Below are 20,368 nucleotides of genomic sequence, written 5' to 3'. Positions count from 1 at the left end.
TGCTCTATTGGCACAGGCGCCATTCAGGGAACACTGCGTTTTCTCAGTAAATGCAAATCATTCTCTCATTGCATGATGTAGCGGGGCATCATTACATAGGTTGAAAAATTACACAAATTCGTCTAGTTCAACCAATACAAAAAATAAATCAAAATTCTCCATATACACAACCCTATGCCCACAGCTGATCCAGAGGAAGGCAAAAAAATAATCTATGAAGCGTGCCATGGTCCAATTAGGGCAAAAAAAATCCTTTCTGATCCCCAAGGAGGCAATCGGATGTTCCCTGGATCAACAATCTCAGGTGTTGTTTCCTATAAAAGATAATATCCAGTTATATTTTGTGCGTTTAGGAATGCATCCAGCACCTTTGCTTTAAAAAAAATAAATAAATCTACTGAGCTGACCAGAGCTAGTTCTTAAGGGAGTCTATTGCACAATTTCACAGCTCTTACTGTGAAGAAGCCTTTTTCATATATGGAGGTTAAATCTCTTTCTCCAGGCGTAAAAAGTGCCCATTGTCCTCTGTAACTACCCAAAATTGAATAACTCAACACCAAGTTCACTAAATGGATCCCCTACGTATACAGTATCTCACAAAAGTGAGTACACCCCTCACATTTTTGTAAAGATTTTATTATCTTTTTATGTTACAACACTGAAGAAATTACATTTTGCTACAATGTAAAGTAGTGAGTGTGCAGTTTGCATAACTGTGTAAATTTTCTGTCCCCTCAAAACAACTCAACACATGGCCATTAATGTCTAAACCGCTGGCAACAAAAGTGAGTGCACCCCTAAGTAAAAATGTACAAATTGGGCCCAATTAGCCATTTTCCCTCCCCGGAGTAATGTGACTCGTTGGTGTTACAAGGTCTCAGGTGTGAATGGGGAGCATGAGTGTTAACTTTGGTGTTATCGCTCTCACTCTCTCATACTGGTCACTGAAAGATTAATATGGCACCTCATGGCAAAGAACTCTGAGGATCTGAAAAAAAAATATTGTTGCTCTACATAAAGATGGCCTAGGCTATAAGAAGACTGCCAAGACACTGAAACTGAGCTGCAGCATGGTGGCCAAGACCATACAGCGGTTTAACAGGACAGGTTCCACTCAGAACAGACCTCGCCATGGTCGATCCAGGAAGTTGAGTGCACGTGTTCAGGGTCATATCCAGAGGTTGTCTTTGGGAAATAGATGTATGAGTGCTGCCAGCATTGCTGCAGAGGTTGGGAGGTCAGCCTGTCAGTGCTCAGACCATACGCTGCATCAAATTGGTCTGCATGGCTGTCGTCCCAGAAGGAAGCCTCCTCTAAAGATGATGCACAAGAAAGCCCGCAAACAGTTTGCTGAAGACAAGCAGACTAAGGACATGGATTACTAGAAACCATGTCCTGTAGTCTGATGAGACCAAGATAAACTTATTTGGTTCAGATGGTGTCAAGCGTGTCTGGCGGCAACCAGGTGAGGAGTACAAAGACAAGTGTGTCTTGCCTACAGTCAAGCATGGTGGTGGGAGTATCATGGTCTGGGGCTTCATAAGTGCTGCCAGCACTAGGGAGCTACAGTTTATTGAGGAAATTATGAATGCCAACATGTACTGTGACATACTGAAGAAGAGCATGATCCCCCCCCTTGGAGACTGGGCCGCAGGGCAGTATTCCAACATAACGACCCCAAACACATCTCCAAGGTGACCACTGCCTTGCTAAAGAAGCTGAGGGCAAAGGTGATGGACTGGCCAAGCATGTCTCCAGACCTAAACCCTATTGAGCATCTGTGGGGCATCCTCAAATGGGAGGGGGAGGAGGGCAAGGTCTCTAACATCCACCAGCTCCCTGATGTCATCATGGAGGAGTGGAAGAGGACTCCAGTGTCAACCTCTGGTGAACTTCATGCCCAAGAGGGTTAAGGTAGTGCTGGAAAATAATGGTGGCCACACAAAATATTGATACTTTGGGCCCGATTTGGACATTTTCACTTTGGGGTGTACTCACTTTTGCTGTCAGTGATTTAGACATTAATGGCTGTGTAGCGTTATTTTGAGGGGACAGCAAATTTACACTGTTATACAAGCTGTACACTCACTACTTTACATTGTAGCAAAGTGTCATGTCTTCAGTGTTGTCACATGAAAAGCTATAATAAAATATTTACAAAAATGTGAGGGGTGTACTCACTCTTGTGAGATACTGTACATGGTGATCATACCCCCTTAATCTCCTCTGTTTATGAATAAATTCAGTTCAGCTAATCTTTCCTCATAACTGAGCTCCTCAATGCCTCTTATCAGTTTGGTTGCATTTCTCTGCATTTTCTTCAGTTCCCAAATATCCTTTTTGTGAATTGGTGCCCAAAACTAAACTACATATTCCAGATGAGGTCTTACTAACTATTGGCGTGACATTCCAATCTACACTTCAGCCAATTAGAAAACGCTTTGAATTAATTGCGAAAATGCAATGTGTCCTCAAAATGGTACCCCTGATGAGCGAGTGACTTCCTGTATTCAGTAAGTAACAGGGCAGCAATTCGGCATGAAACCAGAAGCTAGCTTCAATCACTGTAGTAGCAGTACCTCACAGGCATGGCACATACTATGTAAACATTTGTATACCTAAACGTCAGCTTTAACAGCCTTTTTATGTGGTAGCTGCATTCGTTTTCATCATTCTAATGTATTTTCCTTCTTTTTACCTGGTGAATCTGCTAGTAATAGACGCTGTTACCTAGAGTGACAGAGTTAACCCACTATACCGTATCGGTTCAGAAGTAGCATTGTCACCTTACACTAGGTTCACACTATCATGGGTCTGCCGGCCACGATCAATTGAATGGACTGCCATGCCTCCTGAAATGCAGGGAAAAGGTCCCTGCAGCATTTTAGAAATCGTAGCCTGCACGGGAACTGCAAATTCAGTGCAGTTCCCAGTGCCAGAGCAATTTCCAGTGCGTGCAGCAACTCTCACGCATTTCCTATGTTTCACTGTTCGGGTGGTTGCGACTACAGGAACGGGTGTGGTCCTGCAGTGGGAACCACCGGCGCAAGTGTGAACCTAGGCTTGGTAAAAGAAAAGCATGTTGGCCTACACAACTCCCCCTCTCCTTATGTCAATAACATAGGGGTTGGTGTTCTATAGTCAAAAAGAGAATTGAGAACAGTGATAACTAATAGTACTTCAGAGGCAATAAAGGAAGTAATACGCTTTCTAAATTTCTGGCAGGTTCAACAGGTATATTTCTTTATCATACATCACGGGATACAGAGTTAGGCTTTTACTCCTTACTTACTGGGTTATACGCCATCTCTAGGGGAATGGATACTGGTAAACCAAACTCTGCCCCTATATAACCCCTCCCATACAGGAAGTACTTCAGGTTTTTTTTACCAGTGTCTGCAAGGTGGATGGGCACGTTTGTTTGAGCTCTCTCGAGCTCCGGGTCTTGAGTCCCAAAACTATTCTTAAATGAATCAAGGGATTGACCGATCGGATCCATATGAGTAAAGATTATAGGCTTAAATAAATGGTACCCGAGCCTCGCAAAGACGACGCAAGGAACCTGTAAGGTTTTGCCTGTATTGCGACCTTCAGGCATTGGATCCTGCGTAGTGGAATCCTGAACACTACAGAGCTAAGGCATTCCTGCAGGGTGCGGTACAGGTACAAGGGAGTGGACCCTAAAACATGAAAAGGGTAACCAGTCCTTAAAGGTCCCTAAGGCCCCTTTCACACTGGGGCAGTTTGCAGGCGCTATTGCGCTAAAAATAGTGCCAGCAAACCGACCTAAAAATGCAGCTACTGTTTCTCCAGGGTGAAAGCCCAAGGGCTTTCACACTGAAGCAGTGCGCTGGCAGGAAAAAACTCCTGCAAACAGCATCTTTGGAGCAGTGAAGGAGCGGTGTATTCACCGCTCCTAAACCGCTCCTGCCCATTGAAATCAATGAGGCAGCGTGGCTATACCGCTGCTGTAGCGGCGCTATGCGAGCGATTTTAACCCTTTTTCAGCCACCAGCGGGGGTTAAAACCGCACCGCTAGCGGCCGAATACTGCCGCTAAAACGACGGTAAAGCGGCGCTAAAAATAGCACCGTTTTACCGCCGACACCCCCACCGCCCCAGTGTGAAAGGGGCCTTAGTGACTGGTGAAGATTGGGCACTTAGTTTCTAAGGTTGCCCTGTGCCTGGATGGGTAAGTGAAACCCCCTTATTGTGGGGTTCCCCATGTGAAGCCGCCTGCGCCATGGCGGTCCAACACAGCTGCGATCCTGCTTGCACGATGGCAAACCATCGTGTGCAACGGCGAGCCCCCATGCACAGACTCGTCCGCAAGAAAGGCAGCTAAGACAGCAAAAAAAGGTATTCCTACCCAAACACCAGCAGCTAGCCCAAACTCCCCCTGCTGTCACCGCCACACAGGTGTCGAGCCTCTTGCTAGTTTGACAGATTGTTACAACACATGCTTAAGGCACTAGATCATTTAGTGCATCAGGGAGTGATTCTACAGGTTCCTATATCCGAAAGGGGCGCAAAGTTTTATTCAAACCTGTTCACGGTTCTAAAACCAAATGGGAACACAAGGCCCATTTTGGATCTAAGATCCCAGAACCAGTATCTATTAGACTTTTCACACTGGCAGCGCCCACCCATTAGTGCTAAAGCACAGCTCGTTTTTTAGGCACTTTAGCAGTGCTTTTCGGCTGCTACCAGGGGGCGTTTTACCCCACAAAATTTTAAAAAGTCCAGTTTTGTGGCGCTTTCAAGACGCTTTTCAGGTGCTTTGGAAGCGCTGCCTATTCATTGCAATGGGCAGGGTGTTTTGGGAGCACTATTTACAGAGCTCCCAAACCGCCCCAAAGATGCTGCTTGCAGGACTTTTCATAACATCCCGCAAGCGCACCACCCCAGTGTGAAAAGACACACTGTAATGAATTGATGGCGGTTTTCAGGTGCTTTTCAGAGGTTATTTCAAGCGCTAAAGCACCTGAAAACCACCTCAGTGTGAAAGTAGCCTTAATCCAGTCCTTTCGGATGGAGTCAGTCCACTCGGTAGTAGTCTCGCTCCAGATGGGAGACTTTCTAGCCTCCATCGATATCAAGGATGTGTATTTACACGTACCTATCTTTCAACCTCATCAGAGTTTCCTGCATTTTGCAGTATATGAACATCATTTCCAGTTTGTGGCTCTGCCATTTGGGCTTGCCACAGCACCTCGGGTGTTTACAAAGATCCTAGCACCAGTACTGGGTCTGTTAAGGGCCCAGGGAATCTTGGTGCTTGGCTACTTGGACAACCATCTGCACAGAGATCATTTACTGCAGGCCCTAGAACAGAGCGTAGTCTGCACAGTGCAGTGTTTAGAAAATCTGGGCTGGGTCATAAATACTAAAAAGTCAGCCCTGAGGCCAGTTCAGTCTCTGAAGTATTTAGGCCTGATCCTAGATACGGTCCTGGCAAGGGTATTTTTGCCACCCATAAAGATCTGTGCCCTGAAGGATCAGGTGCATCAGGTAAGGGACACCAGGCAACCCTCCATTTGGCTCTGTATGAGTGTTCTGGGAAGGATGGTGTCCTCCTTTGAGGCAGTTCCCTATGCCCAGTTCCATTCCAGGCTTTTATAAGACATCTTGTCGGCTTGGAAAAGTGCAAGCCCTGGATTACCCTATGTCCTTATCTCCTCAGGCACGCTTAAGCCTAAGCTGGTGGTTTCGGGATCAGAACCTGCGAAAAGGAAAAATGACCACGGATGCCAGTCTGTCTGGCTGGGGAGCGACCCTAGAAGGGCTCACAGCTCAAGGGAGATGTCAAGGGCAGAGCAGAGCCTGCCCATCAACATCCTGGAGTTGTGGGCAGTGCGTCTGGCCCTACGTTCCTGGACAGTGGAGCTTCAGGACTGCCCTATCAGTCAGCTCAGGAGAAGGTGAACCACATATTAGCCTGGGCAGAGGGACATGTGCTGATTCTATCGGCTGTCCATATCCCGGGGGTAGAGAACTGGATGCAGATTATCTCAGCCGCCAGCAGATCTGCCCGGGAGAATGGTCCCCACAGCCGAATGTGTTTTGGAAAATTTGCCAGCGATGGGGATGGCCAGATGTCGATCTATTGGCATCCAGGTTCAACAGCAAGCTACATAAGTTTGTGTCCCGAACAAGGGATCCCCTGGCAATTGGAGCAGATGCTCTGGTAGTTCTATAGAGCTAGTTCTCCCTGGTTTATGCTTTCACCCCGATCTCACTCTTTCCACATTTGTTGCGCAGGATTCGGAAAGAGGGGGTCTCAGTCATCCTGGTGGCATCGGCCTGGCCCAGAAGGTCCTGGTTCACAGAGATCGTGAGATTGGCAATACACCGGCCTTGGGCGCTTCTGCGCTGCCCCGATCTACTGTCTCAAGGTCCTATATTCCACCCCAATTTACAGTCTCTAAATTTGATGGCATGGCTATTTAAGCCAGGGTGTTGACTCGTTTGCTTCCCCCCATTAGCTCACCTATGTGTCCTTGGGACTTAAACCTAGTGCTGTCTGTGTTACAGAAACAACCATCTGAGCCTATCAAGGAAATTCCATTAGTCTTGCTGTCACACAAATTGGCTACCCTTTCATGCAGGGAACCATACTTGATCCTTCACCATGACAAGGTCGTGTTACAACCTATACCATCCTTCTTGCCAAAGGTGGTGTCGGCCTTTCAATTAAATAAGGACATTGTTTTGCCTTCCTTTTTCTCTCTGCCTCATTCGGCAGAAGAGAGACGACTGCATTCCTTGGACGTAATGCGGACAGTCAGAATTTATTTGTCTAGATCTGTGGAGATCCGAGGATCAGATTCCATTTTTATTTTACCAGAAGACCCCAAGAAGGGGCAGGCAGCTTCCAAAGCTTCCATTGACCATTGGGTCTGCCAATTGGTTATTCAGGCCTATGGTCTGAAACGTAAGGCTCCTCCCTTCCCGGTGAGAGCTCATTCTACCAGGGGTGTGGGAATCTCCTGGGCATTAAATATCTGTGGCTTCGATTTGTAAGGCTGCTACCTGGTCTTCAGTTCATACGTTCAAAAGATTTTATCAGGTGGATGTTAGAGCAGCCGAGGATTCGGCTTTCGACCATAGTGTACTACAGGCTGCCGTATGAAGTCTTATGGCTATTTTTTTAGCAGGGTGTCTCCCTCCCCTCAAGGCTATTTCTCTGGGATGTCCCAGTAAGTAAGGAATAAGTCTAACTCTGTCCCGTAATGTACGATAAAGAAAGTAGGATTTTTTCGTCATACTTACATGTAAAGACACAGAGGTCCCTCCCCTCTTTTGAGGATTCGATACTTGCTACAAAACTGAAGTACTTCCTGTATGGGAGGGGTTATATAGGAGTGGACTTCCTATCTAAGACTTTGGTCTAACAGTGTCCATTCACCTAGAGATGGCGTATAACCCAGTAAGTAAGGAATAATAGCTTAACTTTGTGTACCATGATGTACTCAAAGAAAAGGATTTTACAGGTAAGTATGACGAAAAAATCCTATTTTTCTGCACTATGACAAAAGGAAAAGGTCACTTGTGCAAATGTGTAAAATGTGCAAAAAAGTATGCAAAATACAGGGTTGCTGTAGCTTAATGGTGTAATTTTACCATGAAAAATAGCTGAAAAATGAAAACTGCGCTTCTTTATGACGTATTTAAAAGTGCTAGTGCATATATGAAACAATGCATAAAGTGCAAATCTAACCCAGAATCCCTTATTCCAGCTCCCCATGCACCTCCCATGTCTAAGTTACCCTGTGTCTAATAGGGGCACATGATGACTGAGAAAATAATGGACACTGAGAACGTGGTTTGGATTACTTAAAATGGAACAGTAATATTTATTAACAATATCCCTCAAGAAATCTATGATGTATTAACTCCACTGTATCAGAATGATGGAACATTGTAAGAGTTTTGTAGACTGTTGCCATGCTGTCTGCAATCCCTGATTAATCAAAGCATTGCTTTGATGTGGATTCCATGGTCTGCAATGTAGGAGACAAGACAGTCTGCTAATTCTGAGAGCTCCTGCTATTGTAAGAAGGTGTCCTGTGTTTATATTTATGATAACGTGTGTGTTGTCTTCTGAGCTAAAAGACGGCAAGCCTGACCTGAAAGGTCATACCTCTGAGTCACCTAGGCTGGGTAAATGATTAGTTATTTAGCTCATGTTAATTTATGTTTCTGGTTACAGTGTATTGGTAGGGTAATATGATCAGGAGGGGGGAACCTCCTTCTGAATTGTATATAAGACTGTATTCTTGTTCTAATAAACAGTTCCATGTTCCTACAAGCTAGTGTTGGCTAGTGTACGTTTGGCTGTAATATCTGCTATCTGAAGGTCCAGACTGGAGGAAGCAGTGTACTGACGGAAGCATTGCAGCATTCTAGTCTGCATCTCCCCAAGGTAATGCTTAAAATCTGGCCTGTTAGTGGGTCCTGAGGACAGGAGTTGAGAACCACTGCTTTAAGGTGTCAGGCCTCTGTGCCCAGCTGGAAGGAATTTGAAGAATAGGCTGCGCAGCATTGGACAGGCCACCCAATGAAGATGTTGGCTGAGTGGGTACAGATAAATGTGTACTCTTATCAAGCTGCTGTGAGAGGGGATCTGGGCCCATCAAGAGTATGTACACTCATCACTAGGCTGCAAAGTGTTTTGGCACAGGATACCAGGACACCTTTCATCTGCCCTTTGACATGAAAAATCAGATTTTTTTGTAACTCTTCTTTGTGGTAACTGTCATATAACAGCTTTGATTAGCAGTGACTGCTAACCCAGATTTAAAAATACATGTCTTTTTTCTTTTTATTTGCAGTATTGAAAGAATCAAGTTGACAATGTTATAATAATATGTGTCCATGCTTAAATGTTATGTTGTAGGAGGTATTTTTGTGTTTATGGAAGGAGTCTTGAGATTTTGTTGAGCCCTGGATCACATTTAGTATCAGAGCCAGAGGAATTAACGGGATGATCCTTTTTTTTTTTTTTTAATTTTTAGGCAGATTCTTTTTCTGTTTCGGAATCAGATGTAAAACCAAATCCAACTGTGTCGGTATCAAAAGGTTCTGTTAACATGCCACTTCCAGAGTCTCAGCGCATTACCCACTCTCTGTTTCAGGACCAGAAACTGTCTTTGGTGAGTTTAGTTCTTGAAAAGTTTTTGCTAGTTTACACTGTCATAGAAATTCATACAGCAATCATTTAAAAGCACCCAAACATATAAACACTAAATGCTTTCTCTATATTGGTTCAGCTTGGAACAATGTAAGTATGCATATTCTATACTGGGCTGATCCCTTTGGAAGCAGAGAATCACTCTAGTAGTTGCCGCTACAACAATGATCCTCACTGTCTTCTGGAAGCCTTCTAGCTTGCTCAGCATGGGCACCAATCAGAAAATGCTTTGCATTCTCTTAATACAAAGGGTTCTCTGGATGAGATTGAGAGGCTGTTTGATGATGCCACAATCGTCACCTAGTGAAGTCAGAGAGTGCCTTGTATTGAGAAAAAGACAAGGTCTGGTGTCTGCGTCGAGTAGGTGACCCTATGTGGTTACTGTGCAGAAAATCATCTGCTCAGTGTGAGATTTTGAAGACAGTGAGGATCAATGCAGTAGTGGCACCTACTACAGTGATTATCCACTTGCACATAGGATTGGCCAGGTATGGAATATGCAAAATTTACACTGGACCAAGTGGTGTCCAATGTAAATATGCACAAAAAAAAACACATATCTGTAATTCAGAGTTAAGGTACAGGCCACATACAGTATACACAATGAATTTGCATACATATAATTGTATAGTTACTTGTTCGGGTGTATGTTAGGCCAAAAAGATTCTCTTTAGTTTTGCACAGAGTGAAGGAGGATTAGAAGCCCTGTCTGTACCCCTACTTTCTGTCAGCCCAACAACAGTTTCACTAGATAGGAAGTGAGGATACATCTGCAACAGGGACACAGACAGCAACACAAATCTGACAGGGATTTTTAGCCTTCCTTTACCCTACTAAGGAAAAGCATTTTCATTTTTGTTTGTGTTGCTGTTGGAGATCTAACCCTCACCTGCTGTTTGTTAAAATGATGTGAGGTGGACAGGAAGTGAGGGTAAACTATCTTTGATTATCTCATTATCCAATACTGGGCTGCCCTAACGCAGTGCATGTTGCTGCACATAAAACACGCTTGCATTGTCATACATTCATAGGTGTATACAGAGCCTTAACCCCTGCCTGGACAAGATACGTGAATGTGAAGAATTTCTGAACCTTTAGTTCAGTCTCTCCCAGCCAGGGGCATTAATAGGATTGTAAAAAAGTACCTCTGGGCCCTTCAAGGACAAGGATGATGTGGCATATGTATGTATGAATAATTGGTGTGGCCTCACTGCACTGATAGTAAAAGAGGCATACTTAAATAGAGCTGGAGCATATTTACTCACATGTGCCAATATATCCAATAAATATGCTTTGATTACTGTGCCACAAAAGTCCCACAGATACAAATAAAGCTCAACACAATCATTTTTAAAAGCTGAACGATAAAGACACAAACTATAGCACTAACGTTTTGAAGTGAGCAGTGGATATTACAAAGAATATACTGATGGTGATGTTTTTCTCTGCTTTACACAACTCTGTACTGGCTGTACCATAAAGTATGATCTTCATTCATTTGACTGTAAACGGGAGTGAGGCTTAGTGGGGCTGCCATCACTGCCCCCTATCATTATACAAAATTAACACACAAACTCCTAAATACTCCACCTTCGTATTTAATCTAACATTAACTGTATTTTATTTTTTGCAGCAAAAAATTGCTGATGCCAGAAGTATAAGCTTGGCAGCAGTTGGCATGCATCTTTGGCAAGCTCTGAAAGCAGGCTATCCACTCGATGTGCACCGAGCTGGCTTGACTCCTGCAATACAGAAGACCATTACTAATGTGATTAAAAGTCCTCCAATAAACTCAGGTTAGGAACCGATCAAACTGTACTTCTGTTGCACAGTAACTGTGATTCTTTGTTTTTTGTTTTTTTTTTTTTGTTTTTGTTTTTTTAATGTTAATGAATGTTTAATGTCAGGATTGCATCACACAGCTAAGTTATATGTTGGCAGTGAACTACTTACTAAAAGAATTAATGACAATATTGGGGAGACCAGGAGTAGCTTTAGTTTCAAAGAGCAGTCAGTGCCACTACTGATCAATGTTCCTGCTCAATGGCAGGCAGGGAGACTTGCACACTCATATAAGAGTAGACTGTATACCCTATAGACACCGTAACTGTGGACTTAATTATAAAAGACCCAAAGTGGTTGGCAGTGTTTAATATTTACCTAGAATTTGAAGAGGTTGTTGGGTGTTGTCTGCACACACTGGATTTTGATGACTTTGGAGATCTTACAGTAACTATCCTCTAATGTCTCTTGGTACCTAAAAGACCCAATCTCTTTAAATTATTCAAAGCATATGACGGTGTAAAGCTGCATTCTAAAACTGCTGGATAATAGCATATCAAAATTATGAAAATGTTTCTTTATTCTGTGCCGTAACATACCGTATGTGCTGGATATTGTAACATGTAGAGTGCTTAACTAGTCTAATGTAGATTTGTATTGAAAAAAGAGCTTAGTGCGCCCTCTATTGAGCAAATATGTCCCTAGAAGTTTGAAGTGCCAGCTATAACATAATTGCCTGCCATTGTGATGCCATGTGTCTGGTAATGGTAATAAAATATGCATACTGAGTGTATAAAATATGCATATATATTTGAGTGCTATGTAAAGTAATATCAAGGCTCACAATTTGTTAACTTGCAGACAGGTGTCTGGTTGCGTTTTATCCTATTACATAAAACGGTTTGAAATAAAAAATGATGAATGCATAAGTAGACCAGAGAAAACTAATTAAATGGAAACTTTATTTGGTACAGTAGCCCTGCCAACCAATTTATTTCTGTCCATTTATATCGGAGTTGCTGTGGTGTGATTTTATTTTAACTATTGTGGCAGTGGGACCCAGTGCTACCTGGAAGATTGCTGGTTTATGCCAGATTTTGGAGAGACAGGCATGCTGATTGCACAGCTGTGTACTGGGCTATTTAAGCAGGCCATACATGGTCAAATTTCGAACAAATTTTCTTTTCAAAATCAGAAAGGTCGTTTTTTTTGTGATCTGATGATGCCACCATTGTTTTTCGAAATTCGGCCAACCAAGCCTTCAATTTCACCTCATGTTGCTACAGAAAAGAATTTTCGTGGCCGGGAATCTTCTTTTCTCTCCTTAAATTTTCTTTTCTTATTACATTTCTCGCATGATTCTCCAATCATTGATTAGAAAATCATTCGTTTTTCAAAAAATTTCCAACATGTCTGATTCCTCAAATTTGATTTCCGCACGAAAATCGGTCGTTGCTGCAGCCCACTAATGGTGCGAAATTCGTACGAAAATTCTTTGGTACGATTTTTGAAAGAAAATTCTTTCGAAATTCGAACCATGTATGGCCGGAATTAGTTGTAAACTGACTATGGCTCAGGGCCCCACCCAACAAACAGAAGGTCTGTGCATGGAAGTCAGATGGACTCCCATTCTTCTGCAGGAGTCAGAGGCTGCGTGGGGACAGCCAGAGCGTGCATGTCTGCAGGAGGCAGATGTAGTCTGTGACAGAGCAGCAAGGAGCTGATCGTGAGTAAGCTATAAGAGAGCTTGACTCTGAGGAACTCTTGGTGTAAGGGGCAGGCCTAAGGCCTAAGCTGGAGGCCTGAAGAATTTGTGTGGCAAGAAAGTAAGCCAGGAGGCTGAAATATTCTGATTGTGCAAGATACAGTATTGGTGGAACCCCCTGCTTGGGCTACTAATGTCTTTTAGTGAACTTTTCCATTCTTTTAAATAAAAGTGGGCTATCATGCCCTTAAAAATACAGTTTTGGACTGGCCCACTCATTGATAACGCACCTACCGCTTGAGACTGATCACCCCAATCTTACACTATATATTAATTTAAAAATAATCATCAAATAGATGTCCTTGAAAATAATGGACTATACCGTTTGCGGTTTTCTTAATCGCACACTACAGGGTTCAAGAGAAGTATCCAGAAACATAGGGTTATGCTGCTACCTTTAGGAAATTGGACACACTGCCAAACAAGAGCTATTATGACAGCCCAGTATAATCCCTCCCTCTCCCAGTTTGCCTTGTTTTTTTGCTAGTGTCCTTAAGAGGACAGACATTTCTTCTCTCTTCTGAGAGAAGCAAATGTTTCCTTGTACACTTTTGCTTTTTATCAAGATTTCTCTTTCTACTAGCAAGATTCTTCAGTCACTGTAGAGCCACCGGAGCTCATTTTTGCAACTTTAGGATCAACCTCTCCTCAGTTTTGCCCTGGGAGACCATACTCCACCAGGAAGAAAAGGACACGGTTGGCCTGTTAGTGATCAGTTGGCTAATCCATCGAACAATGGTGAACTTGGAAGCAGAATGATTCTTTGCAAGTCCTGGGGATAGGACAAATAGGGAGTCCATATTCCTGATAGAAGCTGTTGCTTTGATGTAAAATCTTCTGACTCTGACAACATCCAGGCAATGAAGACTGATACCACCTTAGGAATAAGGAATGGCTCCTTACGAGAGGGGACCACCAAACTCAGAGATGCATCTGATAGACATGATGGCAACTAAAAAGGCCAATTTACATGCAAGGTCATCTAAGGGGATATCCATGATGGGTTCAAAGTGTGATTTCTACGGGGCAGAGGGGACCAAGTAAGCACAGAGTGCTGCAAGCGGGACCTGATGCAAGATACATCTTGAAAAAACCCAGTGAGAGAAGCAGAGTGGAAAAGAGGACCCTGAGACAGCTGGTCAATTTTGTTGGGACTAGGCCAGGGGTTGTTTCCTAGTAGTGTGAGTATGTCGGTATAGCAGGTTTTTTGGGCCAGTTTGGTGCAGTAAGAATCATCGGCTTCTTCTCTTGCTCCAGTTTGTGGACAAAACATAGGTTTTGAAGTTAAAACCTAGGTAGGAGGATTAGATGGTCTGCATTTTAAAGAGGTAGAGGCTCCTAAAGAGGGGTTTTGAATATTCTACTGTGGAAGTAGAACCTCTTCTCCTGTGACATCTTTAATGAATTAGTCAAGTGCCTCCCCAAAAAGATGTCACCCTTCAAACGGCATACATGTGAGACATCTTTGACAACCAGGTTCAACCTTTCAGGCTTTGGTCCATAAGTTTCTGCACATGTGATTAGTGTCATTCTGGAAATGTGTTTGATTACTTTTTCTAGAGCATCCACACAAAACAGCAGAGTAGAAGGTAGGTGCTGTTTTGCTCAGTTAAAGTATGGTCTTAAAATACAGGATCATGTTGTTTGTTCATTGCCTTAGTCCAATTAGCTGCAAATTGGGAGACAAAAATCACAGCGATAGCTGGTTTCAGTGCTAGGCTTGCAAGGGCAAAAAGAGCATTTAGGAGTGGGGAGCATCGATAGTTTCAAGAAACTATTAGATAAGCACCTGAATGACCACAACATACAGAGATATACAATGTAATACGACATATAATCACACACATAGGTTGGACTCGATGGACTTGTGTCTTTTTTCAACCTCACCTACTATGTAACTATGTAAAAAGAAAAACTCAACTGTTAGCGGTCCCAAAACCAAATGGGGACATAAGGTCTAGCTTAGATCTTAAGCCGCTGGACATCCTTCTGTTTCAGGTTCTGTCCATTTAGTGTTGACCTCTGTGAGAGGTAGATTTCAGGGTCCATGGTCCTCAATGACGCATATCTTCATGTGCTGTTTTTGCAAGGCTCATCAAGGGTTTTTGCAAATTGCAGTGCAAAGTCATCTTTTTTTTATTTTTGTGATTCTGTTCTTCGTGCTGGCCACAGCTCAGAGGGTTCACAAAGCTCCCAGCCCAGTACTGGACTTGCTGAAAACGCAGATGTGTCAATATTAGTTTACCTCAATAATCATTGTTCAGGAAGCAGTCTGTTCCAGATTTTCCTTTGATACATTTCTGCAGGAGGAAGTTGTATCTAGGTCAAGGCATGTTCCCTACATACACTCCTACTCCAGGTCTTTGGTAGAGGATCATTCTCTCTGTCTGGAACATGAAGTTCCAGGCATTGGATTGCCAGAGGGCTCTGTTCCCAGGGTATTACAGAGCTAAGATTGCTGGTTGATGGTTTGAGATCTGAAGAAGTGATGGGCAAGATAACCACTGATGCCAGCTTCTCCAGTTGGTTTGAAGGTGGCAATAGTTCAGTGGACTTGGTCTCCACAGGAGAAAGTATTGCCCATCGATATATTGGATTGTTGGCCAGTACGCCTTGCTTTGGATGTTGGGACAAACCAGTTGTAGGTGTAATCAGGTAATGCCTCTGCAGGCATATTAATCAACCACCAGGAGTCATACGTCTCAGGAAGGTGAACAACATTCTGTCTGAGAGAGTACAACAAGGGCTGTCTCTATCACTAGTAGATACTCCAGGTATAGTATAATGGCAGGGGGAACTCTGCAGGTAAATCTACTAGATTCCAAGTTCCACAACAAGTGGGAACAGGTTGTGTCTGGGACAAAAGTCCCACTGGCAATAGGGGCAGTTGCACTGATAACACCTTAGGGACCAGTTCTCCCTTATTTGATGCTTTCCCTCTGTTTTTCGACTTCTCCTACATCCTTTGCGAAGAATCCAGGAGGTGGTAACACTGATAATAGTGTTAGCTGAATTAGCCCAGGAGGGTTTGGTACGCTGACATAGCGAGTCTTGCGGGGGTCGCTCCTTGAACACTCCCAGTCCAGCGGGACCTAATGGTCTTGAGTCCTGTATCTCCGCACTGTTGAGCCCTGGAAGCTCGTTTCAGGGAACCTCGATTACAGGACATGAAAATATTTTTTTTTTCCTGGGGGCAGCCAGGAAGTGGCACCCACAGGAATATGAGTGGGAAGTTTTATTTTATTTTTCCAATCAGTAGAGGAACGGAGATTGGCCTTAAGTACCATTAAAGGTTCGAGTTCATCCCTATCCATTTTTTCCAGAGGCCATTGTTTCTCACTCCTGGATTCATACTTCATGCAGCGTGTAGCATAGATAGTTCCTAATGTCAGGACACTCTTGTGTCCTTGGGACTGGGGTTCGCTCTTGGCTGTCTTTGCAAAGGCAATTTTTTGAACCAGTTGGGAGACTGTTAGTCCCTTATCTCGGAAGATGGCTTTTTTGGTTGCTATCACTTCACTAAGTGGGGTGTCAGAGCTGGCGGCTCTTTTATGCAAGGAGCTGTTCTTGGTCACACATCATAAAGTGATACTGCGTCCTATTCCATCTCTATTGCTTAGAGTGGTTTCTAGTTTTCACTTGAATGAGGAGAGTGTCTTGCTTTTTTTATTTTTCTTCTAATCCACAGTCGGCAGGAGAAAGATCGCTACCTACTCTGGAGGTAGTTCAGATTTTCCAGGGTCTACTTGAGTTGTTGGCACAAATCAGGAATCCTGATTTGTGCAGCCAGAAGAGCCCAGGAATGGCAGGCGGCATCCAGGTCGAATGTTTAGCAGTGGATCTGCCAGTTTATCAATGATGCCTATGATTTTAATGAGCAAAATCCCATTTCTTTTCTCGGACATCACGGGACACAGAGCCTCAGTAATTACTGATGGGTTATAGGGTATCACTAGGTATTGGACACTGGTCACACCCTAATCAGGAAGTTCAACCCCCTATATAACCCCTCCCCTTCCAGGGATACCTCAGTTTTTACGCCAGTGTCTTAGGTGTTGGACGTGCAAAGATGTCCTGTGCTGAAGCTCCAAAGGGAATATCCTAAGATCCTATACTGGGGCAAGCCAGGCGAACCGGATCCATTCAAAGTGTCTTTCATGGCCGAATTGGATGGTACCCGGGCCTCGTGTCCGAAGAAACGAGGTTTTACCTGTAATGCTTCTCTTTTTAGAGAGCTGGACCCGCGGATCAGAAAATGGCTTTAAACTTCCTAATTTCTGGCGAGGTGCTTTACATGGCCAGAACTGAAGGATCCCCCTACTCGTAGGGGGCCCCAGTCTCTGACGGTTTTTCACAAACGGAGCCCACCGTGAGAGGCGAAGATTGGGTCTGTGTAAACTGAACCCTGCGGCTGGATAAGGTAAGAGGAGATTCCACAGAATTTCAATTCTAGTGGCTTTTCTCCTTTAAGGTAAATGCATGCTATGCCTATTGTGACCACCGGGGGCTGCCAAGAGCACTAACCTTCTCATGCTTGATTCTGTCTCAGCGTTCGCTGCACAGGCTCTCCCACTGGCTCTAAGGTAAGATGGTGGGGGGTTTTCTCGGCTGGGATGTTCCCCCCAGGCTAGGGAGAGGCTCAGGTATGCTGTAAGGCGGGTGAGACCGCTCTGTCGCTGCCGCCGCCGAAGCCGCATTGCAATGCAGGGACCATCACTGCCGGCCTCCTCCTGATTCCCTCACCCCCAGCCTTCCTTCAGGCTTGTCAGGAAGGGTCGGCTCGCGCGGGAAGCACTCGTTTTTCAAAAACGAGGGGGGGGAGGGGGGGCGGGGCGTCAGCACAGCGTCAGTGTGCTCAGACGCCCACAGTGCCACAAAGCATGGCTATTTAAAGCACACTGTACAGGTGCTCTGAGCCTTAGAGGGACACAGAGCTGACAGTCGCATGTAAGGTGGGACACAGGCATTCCCCTGGGCTGCATTTACTAAAGAACACCGGATTGGGCATTTGGTAGCAAGGCTTTTTAGCCAGACTACATCGCTCAGCAGTCAGTGTTCGTTTATTGATACCTCACACCTTGTTGCTTTGCACTATGGGTAGAAGAGGTTCAAGCACCCCAAGAACCAGAGGCACTAGGGGGTCTTGTTCAGGTTCCGAGGACCCCCTGTCTGCTACACCATCCCCTCCTGAGTGAACAGGGGCAGCTGGACAGGGAGAGCCATTGGGGTTAGGGGCTACACCTGCTGCCGGCACTTCAGCCCCTGTGTACATTACACAAGAAGTTTTTTCCTCAACCATTACTGGATTAGAGAAAAGACTAATGGCCGTGATTACATCTTCACTTAGTGGAAGAAAACGCACAAGGCCTTCCTCTGCTCCCCAAGACCCTCAGACAGAGGAGCTCTGGGATAAAGGAGATGAATCCCTTTCAGAGGATCGGGATGGGATGGATGATTCCTCTTCGGAGGATTCAGGTGGAGAGGGACCCTCTGCGACTTCCCAAGAGGAGAAAGTCTTAGTGCAGATCCTCACTGGTTTGGTCCGCTCCACGTTTAAGTTGCCCCCACCTGAAACTACTGCAGAAACCTCTTCTGCTTTGGGGTCACTGAAACCTTTCCAAGCAGCACATGCTTTTCCTGTTCATAATTTACTTGAAAAGCTGCTTTATTCTGAGTGGGATCACCCAGATAAGCGATTTCTTCCGCCAAAAAAGTTTTCTACACTTTATCCTATGGAAGAAAAATTTGTTAAGAGGTGGGGAATACCGGCCATTGATGCGGCCATTTCCTCTGTAAATAGTAGTCTGACTTGTCCTGTAGACAACGCTCAGATGCTCAAAGATCCTGTGGATAAAAAGATGGACTTCTTATTGAAAGATGTTTTTTCCTTAGCAGGATCAGTGGCCCAACCTGCAGTAGCAGCGATTGGAGTTTGTCAATACTTAAGAGACCATGTTAAGCAGGTCATCAAAGTATTACCTGAACAGCAGGCCCAGGGGTTTGCTAACCTTCCTGCGGCTTTATGCTATGTTGTTGACGCCATCAGAGATTCTATCGTGCAGACCTCTCGCTTGGGTTGGTGCATATACGTAGAATCTTATGGTTAAAGAACTGGTCAGCCGAAGCACCATGTAAGAAGCTCCTGGCTGGGTTTCCTTTTCGTGGTGAAAGGTTGTTTGGAGAGGACTTGGATAATTATATCAAGAGGATCTCCTGTGGGAAAAGCACTCTCTTACCTGATAAGAAGAAGACTAAGCGTCCCTCTTTTAAACGGACTCTTTCCCCAGCGCCAGGGGCATCAGCCTCCAGGCAGCCACGACGGTCTCCTCCGTCTGGGGCAAGAAACAAGAGTCAACCCCAGGGACACAAGAAATCCTGGGGGAAGAAGTCTTCTAGACAAGACACTAAGGCCTCTTCATGAAGGGGCGCCCCGCTCGCTAGAGTGGGGGGAAAGACTGCTGCAGCTCTCAGGGCCCTGGCAGAAGGACTTCCAGGACAGATGGGTAATCTCCACGGTAACCTTAGGGTACAGTCTGGAGTTCCAAGAATTTCCCTGTCCTCGTGTCCTCAGATCCGGTGTTCCCAGAGAACCAGAAGAGAAGCAGTCACTCCTTCTAGCGATAGAGCGACTTTTGTCGCAAGAGGTCATTGTGGGGGTTCCCACAAAGGATCAAGGATTGAGACTCTATTCCAATCTTTTTATGGTCCAAAAACCAAATGGGGACGTCAGACCCATTTTGGATTTAAGAGATCTGAATTGATTCCCGAGGATGTAGTCCTTCCGTTTGGAATCAATTCGGACAGTAGTCTCCATCCTGCAGGGAGGAGAATTTCTGACATCAGTAGGCATCAGAGATGCAGGCCTACCTGTGCCCATTCTTCCTGCTCAACTGAAGTGTCTGCAGGCAAAGATCACTGCTCTAAGGGAGCTGATTCTGACAGTCAGGGCCAAGAAGGGTACTTCTGTCCGCCTTTGTATGAGGCTGCTGGGGAAGATGGTGGCTTCATTCGAAGCAGTTCCCTACTCTCAGTTCCAGTCAGAACTGCTGCAACACAGTATTCTGTCGGCCTGGAACAAGAAGGTTCAGGCATTAGACTGTCCAATGCACCTGTCGCAGGCGGTGCGTCAGAGCCTCAGTTGGTGGCTCATACCCGAAAACCTGCAGAAGGGGAAATCCTTCCTACCGGTTGCCTGGGATCCTCTTGCAGGCAGGACGGATGCATTGGTGATTCCGTGACATCGGTTCTCACCGATTTATGCATTCCCTCCTATTCTGCTACTGCCACGGCTCCTTCGCAGACTCAGGCAAGAAGGGAAGTCGGCACTTCTGGTGGCCCCCGTTTGGCCCAGAAGAACCTGATAGGCAGAAATGGCAGGGATGACGGTGGGTTCCCGGTGGACCCTACCGGTACGCCCAGACCTGTTAGCTCAAGGTCCAGTGTTCCAGCCTGCCTTACAAACGCTAGATTTGACGGGTGGGCTATTGAGACCCACGTTCTGAAAAATCGTGGGCTTTCAGGTCCTGTCATATCTACCTTGATCAATGCAAGGAAGCCAGCTTCCAGAATGATTTATCATAGAGTCTGGAAAGCTTATGTATCCTGGTGTGAATCCAGAGGTTGGCATCC

At 44.9% G+C, this 20,368-nt stretch overlaps 1 protein-coding gene across 1 annotated transcript in view; it reads left to right on the top strand.

Annotated features, from left to right (window-relative positions):
- WRN (WRN RecQ like helicase) overlaps positions 1-20,368 on the top strand; it is a 248,909-nt gene that overhangs the window by 209,945 nt on the left and 18,596 nt on the right. The window contains exons 31-32 of the mRNA XM_073598473.1: positions 9,017-9,154; positions 10,826-10,988. Of these exons, the coding sequence (XP_073454574.1) occupies positions 9,017-9,154; positions 10,826-10,988 (301 nt within the window). The remainder of the gene's footprint in view (positions 1-9,016; positions 9,155-10,825; positions 10,989-20,368) is intronic.

The sequence above is a fragment of the Aquarana catesbeiana genome, linkage group LG01 (genome assembly GCF_042186555.1).
Source record: "Aquarana catesbeiana isolate 2022-GZ linkage group LG01, ASM4218655v1, whole genome shotgun sequence".
Classification (NCBI taxonomy): Eukaryota; Metazoa; Chordata; class Amphibia; order Anura; family Ranidae; genus Aquarana; species Aquarana catesbeiana.
Note: the sequence above shows the minus strand (reverse complement) of the source record. Positions and strands in the feature narration are given on the sequence as shown.